The sequence below is a fragment of the Poecilia reticulata genome, chromosome 9 (genome assembly GCF_904066995.2).
Source record: "Poecilia reticulata chromosome 9, P_reticulata-male-v2, whole genome shotgun sequence".
NCBI classification, from domain to species: Eukaryota; Metazoa; Chordata; class Actinopteri; order Cyprinodontiformes; family Poeciliidae; genus Poecilia; species Poecilia reticulata.
In genome coordinates, this window is record NC_088838.1 from 2,355,428 (window position 1) to 2,371,840 (window position 16,413).

A 16,413-nucleotide genomic window follows, 5' to 3' on the forward strand; every position below is an offset into this window, starting at 1 on the left:
CTTCTTAAGAACGATAATATTTCAATTAAAACTGCAAGTAGCGTTGGAGACCTTGCAGCTCAGTTCCACTCCAGCTAAAAACACATTCAACATGAGGAGTGCAAAAAGAGTTGACACAAAAAGTATGAGGTTGTTTTTATTTCCCATAGTAGAAAACTAATTTCTAAAAGCTGTAGAGTATAAAAAAACTATGCAGTTGTATCTTTACATACAAAGTAAAGACTTTTTTAACAAGGAATAATAAAGTATGCAGAAGGTAAAGAAACTGGCCATCATGATCACTGGGTATTTTCTACATTTGCTGCATTTAGAGTGGTGTTATTGTGAAACAGAGTTGGTGCTCGGCACCTTCAGCTTTCAGAACTGAGTTCTACAGTCTGGATGTCGCCTGCTGTGTTGAGCCTGAAGTGGAAGTGTGAGCTGAAACCGTCGTCGTGTACACAGCTCCAGTTTTTCTGGACCTGAAACAAAGACCAGACTGTTAGGCTGACACAGCAGATTTCTGAAACACTCCCCATTGAATAATTTCACAGAAACTCCTCAGAGACAGAGCATTTCACTTCATCTTACCTGTTCTTCAGATTCAAGATTAGCTGTCCAATTCGTGACTTTGGATCCACACACTTTTCCTTGTTTGCCAGTGTAACACTAGAGGAAAGAAAAAACAACAAAGGACCCACATTAGGGATGAACAATGCAGAGTGGTTACCCGAGCTTTGCATCACTCAAAGTAAAACAGAACTTACATGATCTCAGTGCGGGGGCAGAAGGTACTTGGGTGGTAAACGACAGGCTCTGTGAGGATGCTCTGCAGTCGGACCCTGTTCAGGAAGCTGCTGGAACACTTGCATTTATTGGACCTGTTGGCTGGCTGAGCTATGGAAGAAAGGAAGGTCTCATTACATCCTGATCTTCTGTCAGTCAGAATAAAGAACCCAAAAGTGTGATATTTCATACATGCAAGCTATCCTTTTTCCCACCACACACTTAATCAATTATTCTAAACAAACTCAAAATACCTTGAGCACAGAGGAGAAACAGGCAGGCCACAAATCCAATCACAGCAGATTTCATCTTGTGGGTCTAGAAGCTTCAGGATCAGCCTCAGCGTCTGTCTTCGGTTTGAGCTGCTGATGCTCTGATGCAGCAGGCAGTCCTGTTTTATAGCAGCACTGCCACTACAAGCACTGCTGTACAACGAGATGCAACAGTTTCACTTTCCTCTTTTTGGTTTCACTTTCTTTGCCTCTTCCTTTTTCATTTACAAAGTCTGTTTCCAAGAACTGCACCTTCCTTTCAAACTCTGATGTGAATCTCTTTTGCCTGCACAATGACTCTTTGGTTACACATACAATTTACCAACAAAGCAAAGGCTGTGTCTAAAGCCTTTAGCTCATAAATCAGTAAGTCACTGAGATTAATAACACTTTACAAACCTGCTGAGATTTGAGATCAGCTTAAACTTTTTGCATCACCATTAAGAGCTGTTGAGGGAGCAGAAGCCGCAGCTATGAAGCAAATTAAACTCAAAAATAAAGTTTCTCCATAGATGCATTACTGTAATTAGTTTCCACATGGGAAGGTTTAAGTCTATCGTCAATAACTTTTTATCCTTGCACAAAAAATTTAAACTGCATGTTCAAAAAGCTGTAAGATATGTCAAAGTAGTATAATGCTTCTTTGTAATTATGTCCAAAGAAATTGTACAATTAAAAAAAGTTAGTACATAGTGAGCTGGAGAATGCAGTCACCCCAAAGTCACATTTTGTTGTTTATGCAGATCACAAAGCAAAACAGGACTTCCTACAGATAATGTGAAAAAAATGAACATGTGTGGTTGATTTCTACTCAGGTTGGCAATAAATGCAAAATAATTTATCATGTATAAGTGACTTATACATGATGATGGTTTTATATAAAAAAAAACACAACTAAAAAGAAAATAACTTTTTCAATGTCATCACAAATCTGGCTCCACTCCACATTCCAAACACCAAAACGTTTGTTGTCATCCCTCACTGTGAATTCTGTAGAGTGTTTTACAGAAATAGGATGTGAAACTAGAAGTAAACGGAGGAGGGAAAACACCACCCGCACTGTTAATCCTGCAAGCCTGAGGACAGAGTTCATGTCTATAAACTCCTCATTTAGGAGAAATGGAATCAGAAATCAGGCTGGAAAAAACATCATTCAGCAGTTTTATTGATAAAACATGAATTGTCAAAAATAAAGTTTACTGCTCGTATTGCGTCTTAAAAATGGGCCAAAGCAGTGTTGTGTTGGATAATGCTCCCAGTAGTTTTTGTTCAGGTTATATTTCCCAATTTGAGGAAAAAAAAAACTGTGTTTGGAAGAAGCAGTATTTATAATGGCCTTTAAATCTCAAATGGGAATTTCAAAGGGCACATTCACACACTAATGATGGAAGCTGCTGATTTGCAGCTACAGCTGCCCTGGGGCAGTCAGACAGAAGCGAAGGGCATTGGCACTTCTGACCAACACCAGCCCAGGTTTTATTACTACCACCATATTCAACAGATGATCTCATCTACTTTAGACTTTTGGCTTTTTTTTCCCCTTGTCCCCACACTGTCATCTGTCCACCACTCTGATCCATGTTGGTCTTTCCTTTGTCTGTCCAGAACACTTTTTTGTCCCAGAATTTTGTGGGATTCTTATATTTTTTTCATAAACTGTATACTAACCCTTTTGTGACTAACTAGTTTTATTTTATTTTTTTTTTTTACAGCTTTCCGTTTCTGAAGTTCAATGAATACTTTCTGACAAAGATACACTGCTGAGCGCTGTTATTACAGCTGTTATTACAGCGCTAGGCAGTGTATTCCTTCTTCTTTGTGATGTTTAAGACAGGTGATTTCTTTAAGTCTAATGATGGTTTTTGTGCTTTTTAGCCACAAATAACTTTTATAAACATTAGCAGTCCACCCATTCCCTTCGTGATAAACAATGGCAAAATAAACCAATTTTTTAGAAAATGCCAAAGTAGCTAATCTAGTAACACAGTGAAACACCTCACTACTAAAGAACAATCGGGAAGCCAGTGTTCAAAAACATTAAGGTGTACTGAATTGAACATATCTAGTAAACAGTAAATTCTGAATAAGAATTCAAATATCTGCATTTTTTGATTTTAAACTTTACTCTGATGAGCAGAGGTTTTTGTCTTAAAGTAATAGGAGGCCAGTGAATACAGGTAATGAAAAAAAAATATTTTTTTCTTCATAGAAGAAAGAAAAGCATGTTTTCTTCTATGATGGACTGTCTCTGGAACTCAACAGTTTTAGTGCACTGTTGACTCAGGGATGTGGCTGCAGCAAAATGTATGTGGAAGCATCTGAATCCTTGACATCAGCTATAATTTGTGATAAATATAAGTTCAAGTTAACATGAATAGCTTAAAAAGTGCATTGGTTGTCTAAGTGGAGCGCTTCGGCTATAGCACTTGTTGAGACGCTTTACCAAGGTCGAGAAAGAGTCACATGCTGTTAGACAAAGGGCCCATAGTAAAGAGTTACATGTTTGATTCTGTTAGACACCAAGGTCCATTTCTCATGAAAAAGAAACGTTTTCCCAGGCCACAGAGACATGGTGTGATTTCAGGGAGTGTCTTCAGTCCATATAATCAGCTGCCCTCCACTTTCTCCTGAGACGCTACACAGACTTTTTTAGAAAGAAGTAGGGCTTTATCAGTCAAATGCCCTATATGCTGTGCTAGATTTACTGTCCGCTAATCAACCAAGATTTGAATGACTTTCAATCATTTGGATCATTAGTGTTTTAGTGCATTGGTAGGTGGACATAGTTGTTGACTAGTTCAGTGTGGTAGTTCATTCAAACACCTACTAGCTGGAACGTTTGAACATGTTGCATTTTGACTGAATAGTCAAACCTTTGATCAGAATCAGAACAAATGTCATCAGTTGGCAAAAAGTCTTACTAACAAGAGATTCTTGAACTAGTACAAGAAAATCAATTAGTGTGAGTATATTTTAATGACAAACCAGTTGTCAAGAATTGTGGCTGTAATTAAGGATCAAAGATCTATCAGATATTTACACAACTTGCCTGCTTATGAGGGGCTTGCCGTTCTATTCAGTTGGCAGCAGTTTTTGTTTCATTTCTGCAATGAAAACTTATCAGCAGTTTGGTTTCAGTTTCAACAACAAGGTTAAAAATTCTGCACTGACTTCCTACATAAGGTTTTATCTTTGAAAGAATCCACAATGAATTTCTTGTTATACTCCACCAGCTTACCTGTAAGGTAAGTATATTAAATCTTATCATATTTGAGTGTGCCGGTTCTACTGCTGCAGAGCTTCGATAGCATTTTAAGTGCTTCCAGTGCTCCGGCGGCAGCGGGGTTTTAGGCCTTTTGTGGATAAAAACTGTCAGTACAAATTTGTTTTTAACTCGTTAAGGTAATGATCAACTGTTATAGCCTGTCAGTATTGTTCATACAAATGTTTAAAAGTCTTCTGGAGAGAAATGTTGATTTGTTCAGCACTGGCTCTCTCTCACTGTGCTCTTCTTTTTTCATGTGGGAAGCGATCAAGATTCACCTCACTGTTTTTTTTATTACAACCAACAGTGACACAGTGTGGCATTATCTAAAATTACACCAGTCATACGTAGGTAAAGTTAGCATTCCTGTTTTTACTCAGTAGATTTCAGTACAGAAGGGACCAAAAGCGTCATCAATCCAGCAGGTGAGAACATGGCAACCTCCATGCGTGAAAAAAATAAAATATATACATTTTTTGAAGTCATCATGATTTTTCATGTATTACAAACAGCAATTTTTTAGTTGATAGGAAAATTACAACATATTTAGGCCAACATGTTCAACTAATCTTGGATCCCTTTAAGTATATGGATTAACCATGTTTTATTAGTAAAACTTAGGTGTACCATTTTTGTGAAATAATTACATCTAAATATCTTCTAAATATATAAGCACTATATATTTAAATTAGAAGTATTCCTTCCATCCATCCATCCATTTTCTTCCGCTTCATCCGGGGTCGGGTCGCGGGGGCAGCAGCTTCAGAAGGGAGGCCCAGACTTCCTTCTCCCCAGTCACTTCTTCCAGCTCCTCCAGGGGAACCCCAAGGCGTTCCCAGGGCAGCCGAGAGACATGGTCCTTCCAGCGTGTCCTGGGTCTTCCCCGAGGCCTCCACCCAGTGGGACGTTCCCGGAACACCTCACCAGGGAGGCGTCCCCCCGAGGGACACGGTCAAACGCCCTCTCCAAGTCCACAAAACAACTCCTAGAACCCTCCAGGACCCTGCAGAGGGTGTAGAGCTGGTCCAGTGTTCCACGACTAGGACGAAAACCACACTGCTCTTCCTGAATCCAATGTTCAACTATACGACGGACCCTCCTCTCCAGGACCCCTGAATAGACCTTACCAGGGAGGCTTAAGAGTGTGACCCCCCTGTAATTGGAGCACACCCTCCGGTGTAAATATACGGTTTTACATACACGTGCAAAGTGATTTAGAAATATGATTCCTTCCTTTAATTCTCATCAAAACTCTCAATATTTTCAATATTAATGTTCTCAATATTTTCCTGCTTTAGTGAATGCCAACAGTGTCCACAGCTATGATTAACCCCCCCTACTTCTTCAATAGCTTGAAGAACTAGTTTTCTCTTTCCTTCCTTGTACACACACCTTGCATTTTGAATGGGACACACCCTGCAGGGCTCATCTGAGTAGAATGGAATGAGTAAATGTCCTTTTCACAGAGACAAGACACATCTGGAAGCATGACGCTGGTACACTTTAGCTGTTCAACTGGTGTGTTTTAGCAAAGAGTCAAAGCAGGAATCCCAGGTAGGATCTGCAAGAATCCATTAAATCCATGGTTTATCCTCAGTTAGGATCAAGATAAATCATGTCTTTGTGTACTGATGAGTCTGCTCTTTAAGCTATGGAATGATTCATACCAGTTTTGCTTTCAGAGTTAAAAATTTGAGTTTGTTCAGTCTTTCTTTGAACTGAAATGTTTTCTCCAGCTAACATACAAAAAAAAACTATCAAGAAGTATTTCCTCTAAATTTACTTTCTAAGTTTCTGTTCTCATCTTTGTTTCTGTCAACTCTCCTTCAGCTGATTGGGGAGGTGTCCTGCCTCCGTCTTCCAGTAAACCACAGCCCTGGATCTTCAAATAATAATGAATGGCGTAGCTGTTAGGTGTTGAATAGACAGTGTTGTGTAACTGGTGCAACAGTTGAATTTAATATTTGAAAGAAATAATCTCCACTATAAGACTGGTTCCTTCCTGTCTTACCTGTTCTGTGTTCCCTTTTATGGCTCCAGATCCATTTCTCAGGCTGCACTGCTTTTTGTTCTCTTTAAATAAATTTGATGTCAAGCACTCAACCAGTCTCATTGGTTATCACATGTCAGATAACCTGAGGACTTAGAAAAGAGATATAGAAATATCCTTTTATTTTATACAATGACAAGTATAAGCAGCTGTGGAGAATTATCTTTTCTCCATTTAGGTTCTTAATGTATGAGGTTCAAGAAGAGTCAGTCAGTTGAATTCAAGAGTTCCATTTATTAAGACTAAAATGCAGCGTAGGTCCATTTTTCATATTCTTCTTAAAGGAGACTACAGCAAAATGGCACCAAACAGTTTCTATTTCCTTTTGTTAGCCTAAGCTAAGCCATAAAGAGGGCGTCTCCTAGCGTGTCATTTCCTTTAACCTTAGCTCTGCTTGTGTGCACTATGTGTGCGCGTGTATCAGTGACGTGCGGTGAGGTTCATTGCTGGTGAGGCTCTGACGTATGACTTAGACACCATCCATGTTGTTGGACCTACGGAAATTTCGCGCATGCGTACAACGCTGGGGGGCAAAAAGACTAATCTTTTACATGTCATCCATAGCCGTGTTAACTCAGTGAAACTTAAAAATGTAGGTATTAATTTCGTGCTATGATCCACAGCAGTGATCTGTATTCGCCAAGCTACGCAGACTCGTTGCCATAGCAACTGACAACAATGCCACTTCATGTTTTAGGATTTAACACCAAAGAACATTCAAGAATTTTGCACACAATACAGAACATTTAGTTTGTTGTTGTAGTACGTTTTAGGCTTAATGTTTTATTAATAAATAATTGATGTGGTAGATTAGCTTCTACTTTAATTATTTAAACATTAACTGTAGCCCACAAAACGCACATTTAATTAAAAAACTAAACAAAAACATCTTATTGCCGTCTTACCTTTACGTATCAATGGAATCCATGCGCCGCTAATTCTGCACAAAAATATCAGTTCATCCAAAGCCAAGTTTATCCTCTGCATGTCTTTTCTACTCCGTTTGAGAATCATCAAACTGTCTGGAAGTAAAACGTTCAGCTCCGGTGTTGGTCTTCCTTTAGTTATTATCTCCTGCTTCAATTGAAAATCCACTTTAGAAAACTGTTAAAGTGTAGAAATGTAGTCTTTCATGTTGACGTCGGAAGAGAGAAGAAAACAAATATATCGCTGTACTTTACTTATTTACTGTGTGGCTAGCTCCATGGCTAGCTCACTGTGTTTACTCTGCAGTTGTGCAGTCACCATATCTGGGAACATGAGCGCCCCCAGCGGTGAGACACCTCGAGTCTGTTCTCTGCCGTTTCTTATCGCTCCTCCGCACACAAAACACGATACACACAGTTAATGTCATAAAACACTGTACTTTATATACATAAGCGAAATTATGGAAAATCAGTCCATATATTAAATGTTTCTTAGCCATTTTATTGCCGGCGCACAGACAGGACGAACATGCTGTCATATAATGGCAGCCAGTGCATTTAGCGATAGGTTGCGCAATCGGTGAGGCTCAGCTCGCTGCTGCCTCACCGGCTTCGCTTCTGAGGATTTGAATGGGAAAATGCGAAAATCCAGCGATTTGGAAGAAAAACTAATCAGAATTGGTTAAGCTAAGTAAAAAATAGATACTTTATAGTACATGAAAATAGCAATATAAATGATTTTATATATTATTTTTCCATGATGGCCATCGCACGTCACCGGCTTGTAGGATGCAAACAGCTGAAAGAGATAGAGGAAAACACAGAATTACTTATTCCCAACACAGCCTAGTAAAGATAATAGGTAGAAATATAACATTTCATTTGAACCATTATCTACATATCACTGAGGTAAACAAAAGAATGTAACCTTAAATAAGTATTAATACAACAAATAAAAACTGGACAAAGAAGTAATGTAAGTGCAAACTAAGCACTACTTGTTAACTGAGAGCACAAGTGAAATCAGAGCTCTGCTTTCTAGAATTAGGCTGATTTAAACCCTGACAACTCATTGATAGCTTGTTCCGAGCTATCAATATCACAATTAGTTTTCTATGATCTGAGGGTCTTTTCATATCAACTTAACTCTCCAGGGGCAACTGGAAATAAAAACAAAACTCCATCCATCCATCCATCCATCCATCCATCCATCCATCCATCCATCCATCCATCCATCCATCCATCCATCCATCCTCTTAGTGGGGTCAGGAGGGTTGCTGGTGTCTATCTCCAGCTAACGTTCTGGGCGAGAGGCGAGGTCACCCTGGACAGGTCGCCAGGCAACATTTCTCAAGTTATAGAGAAATATGTTTTTAATCATTCTTTTCTGAGAATATTCCCATAAAATTAAATGAATGAATATGAAAATTTGCCATACTGTATTTATTATAATTACTTAGCTCCCCTCACATATATTTTCATAACAATGTGTGCATGCTGTTACAGATGGCAGGGAAAAGCTCTGCCGGCAGAACCAGAGCTGCCAGGCGAGCACGCTGGTGGCAGCTGACACAGAGATGGAGGATGGTGGGGGTTTTTGAAATCAACACTGGACATGAATTTTACTCTCTGACTTCCATGATGAAGGAAGGCATGCAAGCCTGCATTCAGGCCACATCTAACACAGAAAGCCAGGTAGGAAGAAAAGTTGGAAATGTTGCTGGATTGCCAGTCTAATGAAGTTAATAATAAACATTTACTCTTATTGCACAGAACTCCCTCACAGATGAGCATTTCAAGACAAAGGGTACTCAACTCCTTGAGGTAGGAGGTCATTCCCACCTACAGCATTCTGTATGATTTTGCTTCTGAAGATCATAAGCAGAATAAAAGAAACATGAACACATTCATCAGAATTTCTTTTTATGTTTTTCCACCCAGGGGTTTGAGATGCATACATTTGCAGCACCAGTGTTTGCTACACTGAGACATTCCCTGGACATCAGTGAGCAGGAATTTATGAATTCTCTCTGCCCCAGAGCCAACTACCTTCAGTTTATCAGCAACTCCAAAAGCAAGGCAGATTTCTTTCTCACGTGAGCAGAGCACATAAATACATGGAGATTTTTTAAAATTTATTATTTGACTGCAAAATTGTCATTTCATCCAAGAAAGTTTTTGTGCATAAACGCTGGTATTCGTCTATGTGCAATATCTTGTTCGTAGATATGACAAAAGGTTTTTTCTGAAAACCCAGAGCAAGCGAGAAGTTAGGTTTCTCCTTTCCAACCTGCGACGCTACATGGATCACTTGGAGAAATACCCTCATTCACTGCTAGTGCGCTTTCTAGGTAGGAACCTCATTAAATACTATTTTAATCCACTTCTTCAATGTTTTTGAGGACATGTTTCGTTCATTCGTCTATCTAACAATGGGAGAGAAACCCAGAGATATCTCCCAAATCATTCTATAGGGCAGAATAAGTCAGCTTCTCTTGTCACTGCTCAAATTGTTGAGATAGTGCCATGAATGTCAAAGACTTCTTTCACAGAAACTAGAAGAAGAAACACTCTGTTTAAATAATGGTGGCTTGTTTGCCCTGGCAACAGGGTTTAAACATTTGTTTGCTTTAACTAATGCTCTTAGAGTCATGAAGGATTTTTCTATTACACCATGTTTTCAGTTGTAAACCATTAATGTTTCATCTACTTTCACGTTTCTACAGTATCTGAATGATTCAACTCAGTGTTCTGTGTTTGGATCTTTGATTTTTATTGTTTTGGGAGACTGTCTTCCTATTCCTAGAAATTAAATCTGCTCCCCCAAACCAAAGCAGAATGGATGAAATCAATTTATTCTAATCCAACCAGATTTCCATACAATAATCCTGACTTGTTCATCTGCTAGGCAGGTCTAGAGGAAGACCAAGGAGGAGATTTATGAATGGAGTGAAAGAGGACATGAAGGTAGTTGGTGTGAGAGAAGAAGATGTGTAAGATAGGGTTAGATGGAGACAGATGACTCGCTGTGGCGACCCCAAAGGGAAAAGATGAAAGGAAAAGAAGATTCCTGTCTTGTTTGTGTAGTTAACATTGTATGAAAAAAAATCACCTAGATAGTCTAAAAGTGGCTAAAGTCAGAGTGTTTCATTATAACATTGTTTTTTATTAAACAAAGTCATCTTACTAATACAAAATGAAGCCAATAATCTTCTATTTAAGCCCCAACTGTAACTGATTTATGGAGATAATCCTTATTTCTTTCCCCCTCCACAGGAGTCTACAAGATTGTTATTCCAAACCAACTGAAGGTATTTTCAATGAATTATCTGTGGATCCACTGAACCACTGCAGTACTCAGAGTGCTATGCTGTTTGTTGTGTTTTCCAGAAGTACTTCATTGTGATGCAGAGTGTGTTTTATCCTGATGAGAGAATCAACAACAGGTACTCCCTGTAGCTATGGCTGACTATGTCTTGGTGTGTTGATGAATGCTATCATGGACATTTTGATTTTAAAGATATGACATAAAAGGCTGTGAGGTGGGTAGATGGACTGACCCTGAGACAGGAGGCAAACAAGTCGTAAAGGTGCTGAAGGACAATAACTTCAAAGAACAGAGCATTGTGCTGGGTGAGTGATCTGTACGCCACACCTTTCTGCAGCCATGTCATGTGTCAGCTGACAGGGACATTGTTTAACAGCCCAGTGAGGGATAGACTTTATCTTTGTGTTCATCATTCAAACATGAATCAATATGTTTGAATATTGAACAATATTAAGCTCATGATATTGAGCTTTCTGTGCTGGGATTACATTTAGACCTGCCCTGATACGTTCATTTAAATACCTCACAAAATCATCCTCAAAGCCCCAGTTGGTCATGGCAAATGGCTGCTCACACTCAGACACATTCTGCTATTATGACTGGAAAATGTAAAGAGTCCTGGACATCTGCATTTATAGCATGTCAGTGTGTATGTGATATCAGTTTCTCAATTACCCCCCGGCCTGTGTGTATTAGATGTATCTCTATTCCAGAACACCTGATTCTATAGATTGCATGACCTCCTCTGCACTCATCAAGTGCTACAGAAGCCTAATAATCACCCACTTATTTAAATCAGGTGCGACAGAATTGAAACGCCTAAAACATGATTGAGAAACACTGATGTAGATTAATTGGTTGTGCTGGTAATCAAGTGGTCCTGAGGTTCATCCCATATTTTTCCTTTTCACTCTAAAACAAGTCAATATATATATCCATACTTAACATTCTAATTCATTGAATTAGCTGCAGCGGGGGTGCTTAAGACTGAGTGTCGGAAAGAACAGGAGCTTCTTAAAGAGACAGAGACCAATTTCAAAGTGTCAAATTACAAAGTCAAATTTTGTTTAAATTATGTCTATATACTGCATAGTTTCATAGTAATTAGTTTGAACTATTCATCCATCCATTTTCTTGACACCCTTGTCCCTCAGTGGGGTCGGGAGGGTTGCTGGTGCCTATCTCCAGCTAACGTTCCGGGCGAGAGGCAGGGTTCACCCTGGACAGGTCGCCAGTCTGTCGCAGGGCAACACAGAGACACACAGGACAAACAACCATGCACACACACACTCACACCTAGGGGCAATTTGGAGAGGCCAATTAACCTAACAGTCATGTTTTTGGACTGTGGGAGGAAACCGGAGTACCCGGAGAAAACCCACCATGCACAGGGAGAACATGCAAACTCCATGCAGAAAGACCGGGGCCGGGAATCAAACCCAGAACCTTCTTGCTGCAAGGCAACAGCTCTACCAACTGCACCACTGTGCAGCCCTAGTCTGAACTATAAGATGGCAAAATGTACCATAATACATAATACCTTTACCCCTTTTCTTTTTTTAAAATATGTCCTAATTTTGGCCTTGACATCTTTTGAATATGGAGTATTGTTGGTGAGTTGGAATGGAAACATGTAAAGTTGAAATTTATTGTGGTTTTTGTAGGTCCAGAAAAATCCTGGTTTGAGAGACAAGTGAAAGCAGACACAGCTTTTCTCCAAGATCTTAATGTGCTGGACTACAGTCTCCTGCTGGCCCAGCAACCTTTGCATCAAGATGAGCTGAAGGGCAAGCATTCTTTCGCTGACCTTGTCATTCGTACCACAAAGTAGGTTCTTAAAGTTTTGAATCATTTAAGCATTCAAAACATATACATTTCTTCCATAGACCCAGAAATTGCCTCTCCAGGTTGACAATAAAAGCCAGGAGACAATAAATTATTCTGAGAAAGAAAAAGTCACATCTGCAGTAAACAAAATGATATGAGCATCCCCAACAAAAGACACTGAAGGATTTGGAAGATTGGGGCAAACAGAGCTTGTGGAACATGGTGGCAGTAGTATAATGGTTAGGTCTATTTTAAAGAGTTAAATCCAGAACACTTGATTTATTAGTGTTCTAATAACACTAATAAATGTGTCCATAATAATGGACAAATTATTATCTATATTGAAACAAGAAATTCCAAATTGTTACTGTATCTAAATCTAAAACAAGAAAACCTAGTCTTCAAACAACCAGGAGATTTTCCTCTTGAAAAATACCAACAAAGTGAAAAAGTAACCTACTATTCCTTCAAAAATCTGATTTATGTCAGAGCTTTCCAAGCAGAATATTTTCCCTATTGTCAAAAACCTGACACAATGAAAACTGGTATTAATATTAATTCCTTAATATTAATTCATTTGTGAAAACCAAGCCAAATATTGAAAAACAGAAGCAGACTCTTAATGGATTGTTATTGGTCTCATGTGAAAAAATCCATGTGACTGTTCTAGTTTTTAATGATGACATCTAGTGTCAAAATACCTGAGTTTCGACAGATCCCTTTCTCACCCAATTAAAATAATTAACACTAAAATAATATTTTAATGCAGTTATTGAGCAAGTATTCTGCTGCTTTGTTGCATGTAAAAATTGAGTGAAAATGATCAGGAGATTGTAAAATCACAAAAAGGGGGACTTCAGGTGTCTCAGAGCAGGGAGTCTCCATAGTGATGGGACATTGAGAAAGTTGGAGTTTCCTGACTGCAGAGTGTGAGAGTTCTAAAAAAACATTCTTATGTTTTAAAATTAAAAAGCATTTCCTTAATGTAAAGCTTGTTTCCAAATGGTTTGTTACGACCACCCCTATACTATTTGATTGATTCCAGTAAAATCTTGGACATTTCTTAAATCCGACTTGATTTTGTTGGTCAGAGCTGTCTTAGTGAGATTTACTGTGTTTCTCAGTCATTCTAAACCAGGACAAGTCGTGTTTTTCTTAGAACAATATTTTAACAAGAATCTCTGTTTTCTTTCTTTTGACTTCCTGCAGGTCTCTGGACATAGAAGACTATCCCACCCACTTAGAGCCCTCCAGTGTTCCTTTACTACGGAGTCGGAGTGAGGAAGTACCAGACGGTGCTGTCTGTGTGCCAGGTCAGCATCAGGCAGCTGCTGAGGGTGATGGTGAAGAGATTCTAGCCCAGGAGATAAACAGCCCTGCCAAAGATACAAGGTGTCCTGTAGAACTACAGGGATTTCACAAACATCATCAAAGACTATTGCCAAACTTAAAAAATGCAGTTCATGTGATTGATGGATTAGAGTGGCGCTACTTTGTGGGCATAGTGGACATTTTCACTGTGTACAGTATAAAGAAAAAACTGGAGAACCTGTGGAAGAACCTTCGCTACCCTGGCAGAGTCTTTTCTACTGTCAGGCCGACAAAGTACTCCCAGAGGTTTTGCAGGTGGATACATGAGCACACCCAGTGAATGACATTTGTTTTCTGGTTAATGACTTTGGCACAAATGTTTTGTTGGATGTTGTTTTTCTTTTATCCTGTAAAATATGTTTTGTGCATATTGACTGCAAGAAACACACACAAAAAAGAAAACTGATTCAAAACATCTTTACCTCACTGATGCATCGAACACAAAACTAGATGCTGGAATTTTCTGCTGCATCATCAGCAACACAAGTACCGGTATGCATAAATCTGACATTTTATTTACTTATATACTGTATTTTCCACACTATAAGGCTCACCTTCAATGAATGGCCTATTTTAAAACTTTTTTCATATATAAGGCACACCGGATTATAAGGTGCATAGAATAGTCGCTACAGTTAGGGTTGCCACTCATATGTAATCTTACAATGCAAAGGACAGCTTTGATGCACACTTAGCTGGATTACATATTTTACATGTAATTCATTTATTCTGTGCATATTAACATTATATATTTTGCCAGTTGGATGGACCCTAACTGCCGTTTATGCCCACAACTGATAAAAAGAGTCAAAGATGTTTAATGCCATTGATATTACTGTTACAATATTATTGCAATTACCGTATTTTCCGCACTATTAGGCGCACCGGATTATAAGGCTCATCTTCAATGAATGGCCTATTTTAAAACTTTTTTCATATATAAGGCGCACCGCATTATAAGGTGCATAGAATAGACACTACAGTTAAGGTTTCCACCTGTTCCGCAATACGGGATGTGATTTGTTCCGTACTCTACAAATGTGGATGTGTAATAATAAAGAAGTGGTCTCCTAGTACTTTATATAGTAGGCTGCCCCAGTCATGGTTTCACTCACGGAGTTGGTGTTGCGATATTGTGCCCAACTGCTTTCTGGGTAACACAGACCAACCGACACGCTGCCGCCGCAGTCTCTGTCTCTCTTCCCCCTTATATGTACATCAGTTTAGACTTTGAGCTACTTGCTAACAACTGAGGTGTGTAACATTAAAACATGCTGCAACTGTAACTATGGTAGCTTTTCTTCTCTTCAGTTTTTCTGTTAGCTTCTTGGCGAGCTTCACCGCACTATCAGTTCAGTGTTAAACCTGTGTTCTATCTGTGGTAGTTTGAACATTAATCCGTCCTACCTTATAGAATAGCACACAGTCCCTGCCAGCATGTCCTGGTAAGCCGCATATGGGGAAAAGGAGGGCAGACCAGATATGGGTTTGTCCCATATGGGATAGAATACAACATGGGTTTGCCCATGTAGGGCCACAGCCCACATGGGCCCTAAATGGTGGTGGACCCACATGGGTTTGCCCATTTAGGGCCCATGTGGGGCCACCGTGGAACCAGCGGACAAACCCATATGTCAGCCCTCCTTTACCCATATGGGGCCCACCTGGGCATGCTGGCAGGGGGATAGCACAGTTAGAACATCGATAAAGTAATAAATGAGATTTAAAAGTGCTGGTATTGCCGTTGCATACCGGTGTTCTAACTATCTGACGAGGTAGTACTGATAGAACACTGATTCACGTTGAAAGGTGAAAAATCAAGAGCTTATATGAGGGCAGATCAGGTGAAACGAATGATGATTAAGCTGCGCAGCAGGTGAATTACATGATGAGGGAAGATGGTGAACGTCAATACAAACGGGAAGCAAACTAACAGGACAGAAACTAACTTTAGTTGTTGGTTTATTATAATAATAATAAGCCAAATAATAAATCTCTTTATTAAGCATCTTATTAAAGTAGCTCATTAATCAAAAGAAACTTAATGGAAATGCTCGAAGAACAAAATAAAAGAATAAACTAAGAAACTAAAGTAAATACAGAGGAGTAAATTGGTATGGTAAGGCCTTTCGAACAATAATTAATACAGGGCAAGATCAAACAGACAGATTAAAGATAAAATCATATTGTTGAAGTGCCATGGTTTTGTTGAGACCACATGTGGCACTAAGAAGAAATATATTTTACAGACCATAATAGCATACCATTAAGTGCATTATAAGGAAAGTATCACTTTGTTTTTAATTAGATTTTATATATTTTCAATTAGATTTTATTTTGTATTTATTTCTGCAATATTATTTTTCATGTCAGCGTTAATGTCATGAGGCTCTTTAATGACTCCATGACACTTTCAATTTGACTCACTAGGATTTAATTAAGAACCAGCTTTGTTATTTGTAGTGTCTGCACAGTAAAACTATTAATATATAAATCAATAGACAGGTCTATTGAGTAATATTATCCATGCTTTCGTTCCATATTTGTATGGCATTAAAGGGATCTCTAACTTTTTATCCCACTGAAAGCTGTTTTGTAAATACCATGTG

At 38.9% G+C, this 16,413-nt stretch overlaps 2 protein-coding genes across 2 annotated transcripts; one reads left to right on the forward strand and one right to left on the reverse strand.

Moving 5' to 3' along the window:
* Window positions 1-123: 123 nt before the first annotated feature.
* On the reverse strand, window positions 124-7,556 carry LOC103469624 (uncharacterized). The gene is made up of 6 exons (XM_008417416.2): window positions 7,258-7,556; window positions 6,314-6,444; window positions 1,020-1,190; window positions 747-876; window positions 571-648; window positions 124-461 (listed from the first exon to the last, which is right to left on the reverse strand). The coding sequence occupies exons 3-6, from the start codon at window positions 1,072-1,074 to the stop codon at window positions 371-373; spliced, it is 354 nt and encodes a 117-aa protein (XP_008415638.1). The 5' UTR covers window positions 1,075-1,190; window positions 6,314-6,444; window positions 7,258-7,556; the 3' UTR covers window positions 124-370.
* Window positions 5,222-15,090, forward strand: LOC103469625 (phosphatidylinositol 4-phosphate 5-kinase-like protein 1). The gene is made up of 10 exons (XM_008417417.2): window positions 5,222-5,856; window positions 8,785-8,973; window positions 9,052-9,102; window positions 9,220-9,374; window positions 9,505-9,629; window positions 10,555-10,589; window positions 10,669-10,724; window positions 10,799-10,911; window positions 12,271-12,433; window positions 13,643-15,090. Exons 2-10 carry the CDS (start codon window positions 8,785-8,787, stop codon window positions 14,082-14,084), a joined length of 1,329 nt encoding a protein of 442 aa, XP_008415639.1. The 5' UTR covers window positions 5,222-5,856; the 3' UTR covers window positions 14,085-15,090.
* The last annotated feature ends 1,323 nt before the right edge of the window (window positions 15,091-16,413 follow it).

Bases quoted from the DNA above. Each gene is read 5' to 3' on its own strand.
- LOC103469624 (XM_008417416.2), bottom strand. From the start codon at position 1,074: ATGAAATCTGCTGTGATTGGATTTGTGGCCTGCCTGTTTCTCCTCTGT. The intron at 877-1,019 runs GTATTTTGAGTT...TTTCTTCCATAG, and splicing joins GTTTCTCCTCTGTGCTCAAG to CTCAGCCAGCCAACAGGTCC. The intron at 649-746 runs GTAAGTTCTGTT...TCTTTCCTCTAG, and splicing joins TGCCCCCGCACTGAGATCAT to TGTTACACTGGCAAACAAGG.
- LOC103469625 (XM_008417417.2), top strand. From the start codon at position 8,785: ATGGCAGGGAAAAGCTCTGCCGGCAGAACCAGAGCTGCCAGGCGAGCA. The intron at 9,103-9,219 runs GTAGGAGGTCAT...TTTTCCACCCAG, and splicing joins AGGGTACTCAACTCCTTGAG to GGGTTTGAGATGCATACATT. The intron at 10,912-12,270 runs GTGAGTGATCTG...TGGTTTTTGTAG, and splicing joins AGAACAGAGCATTGTGCTGG to GTCCAGAAAAATCCTGGTTT.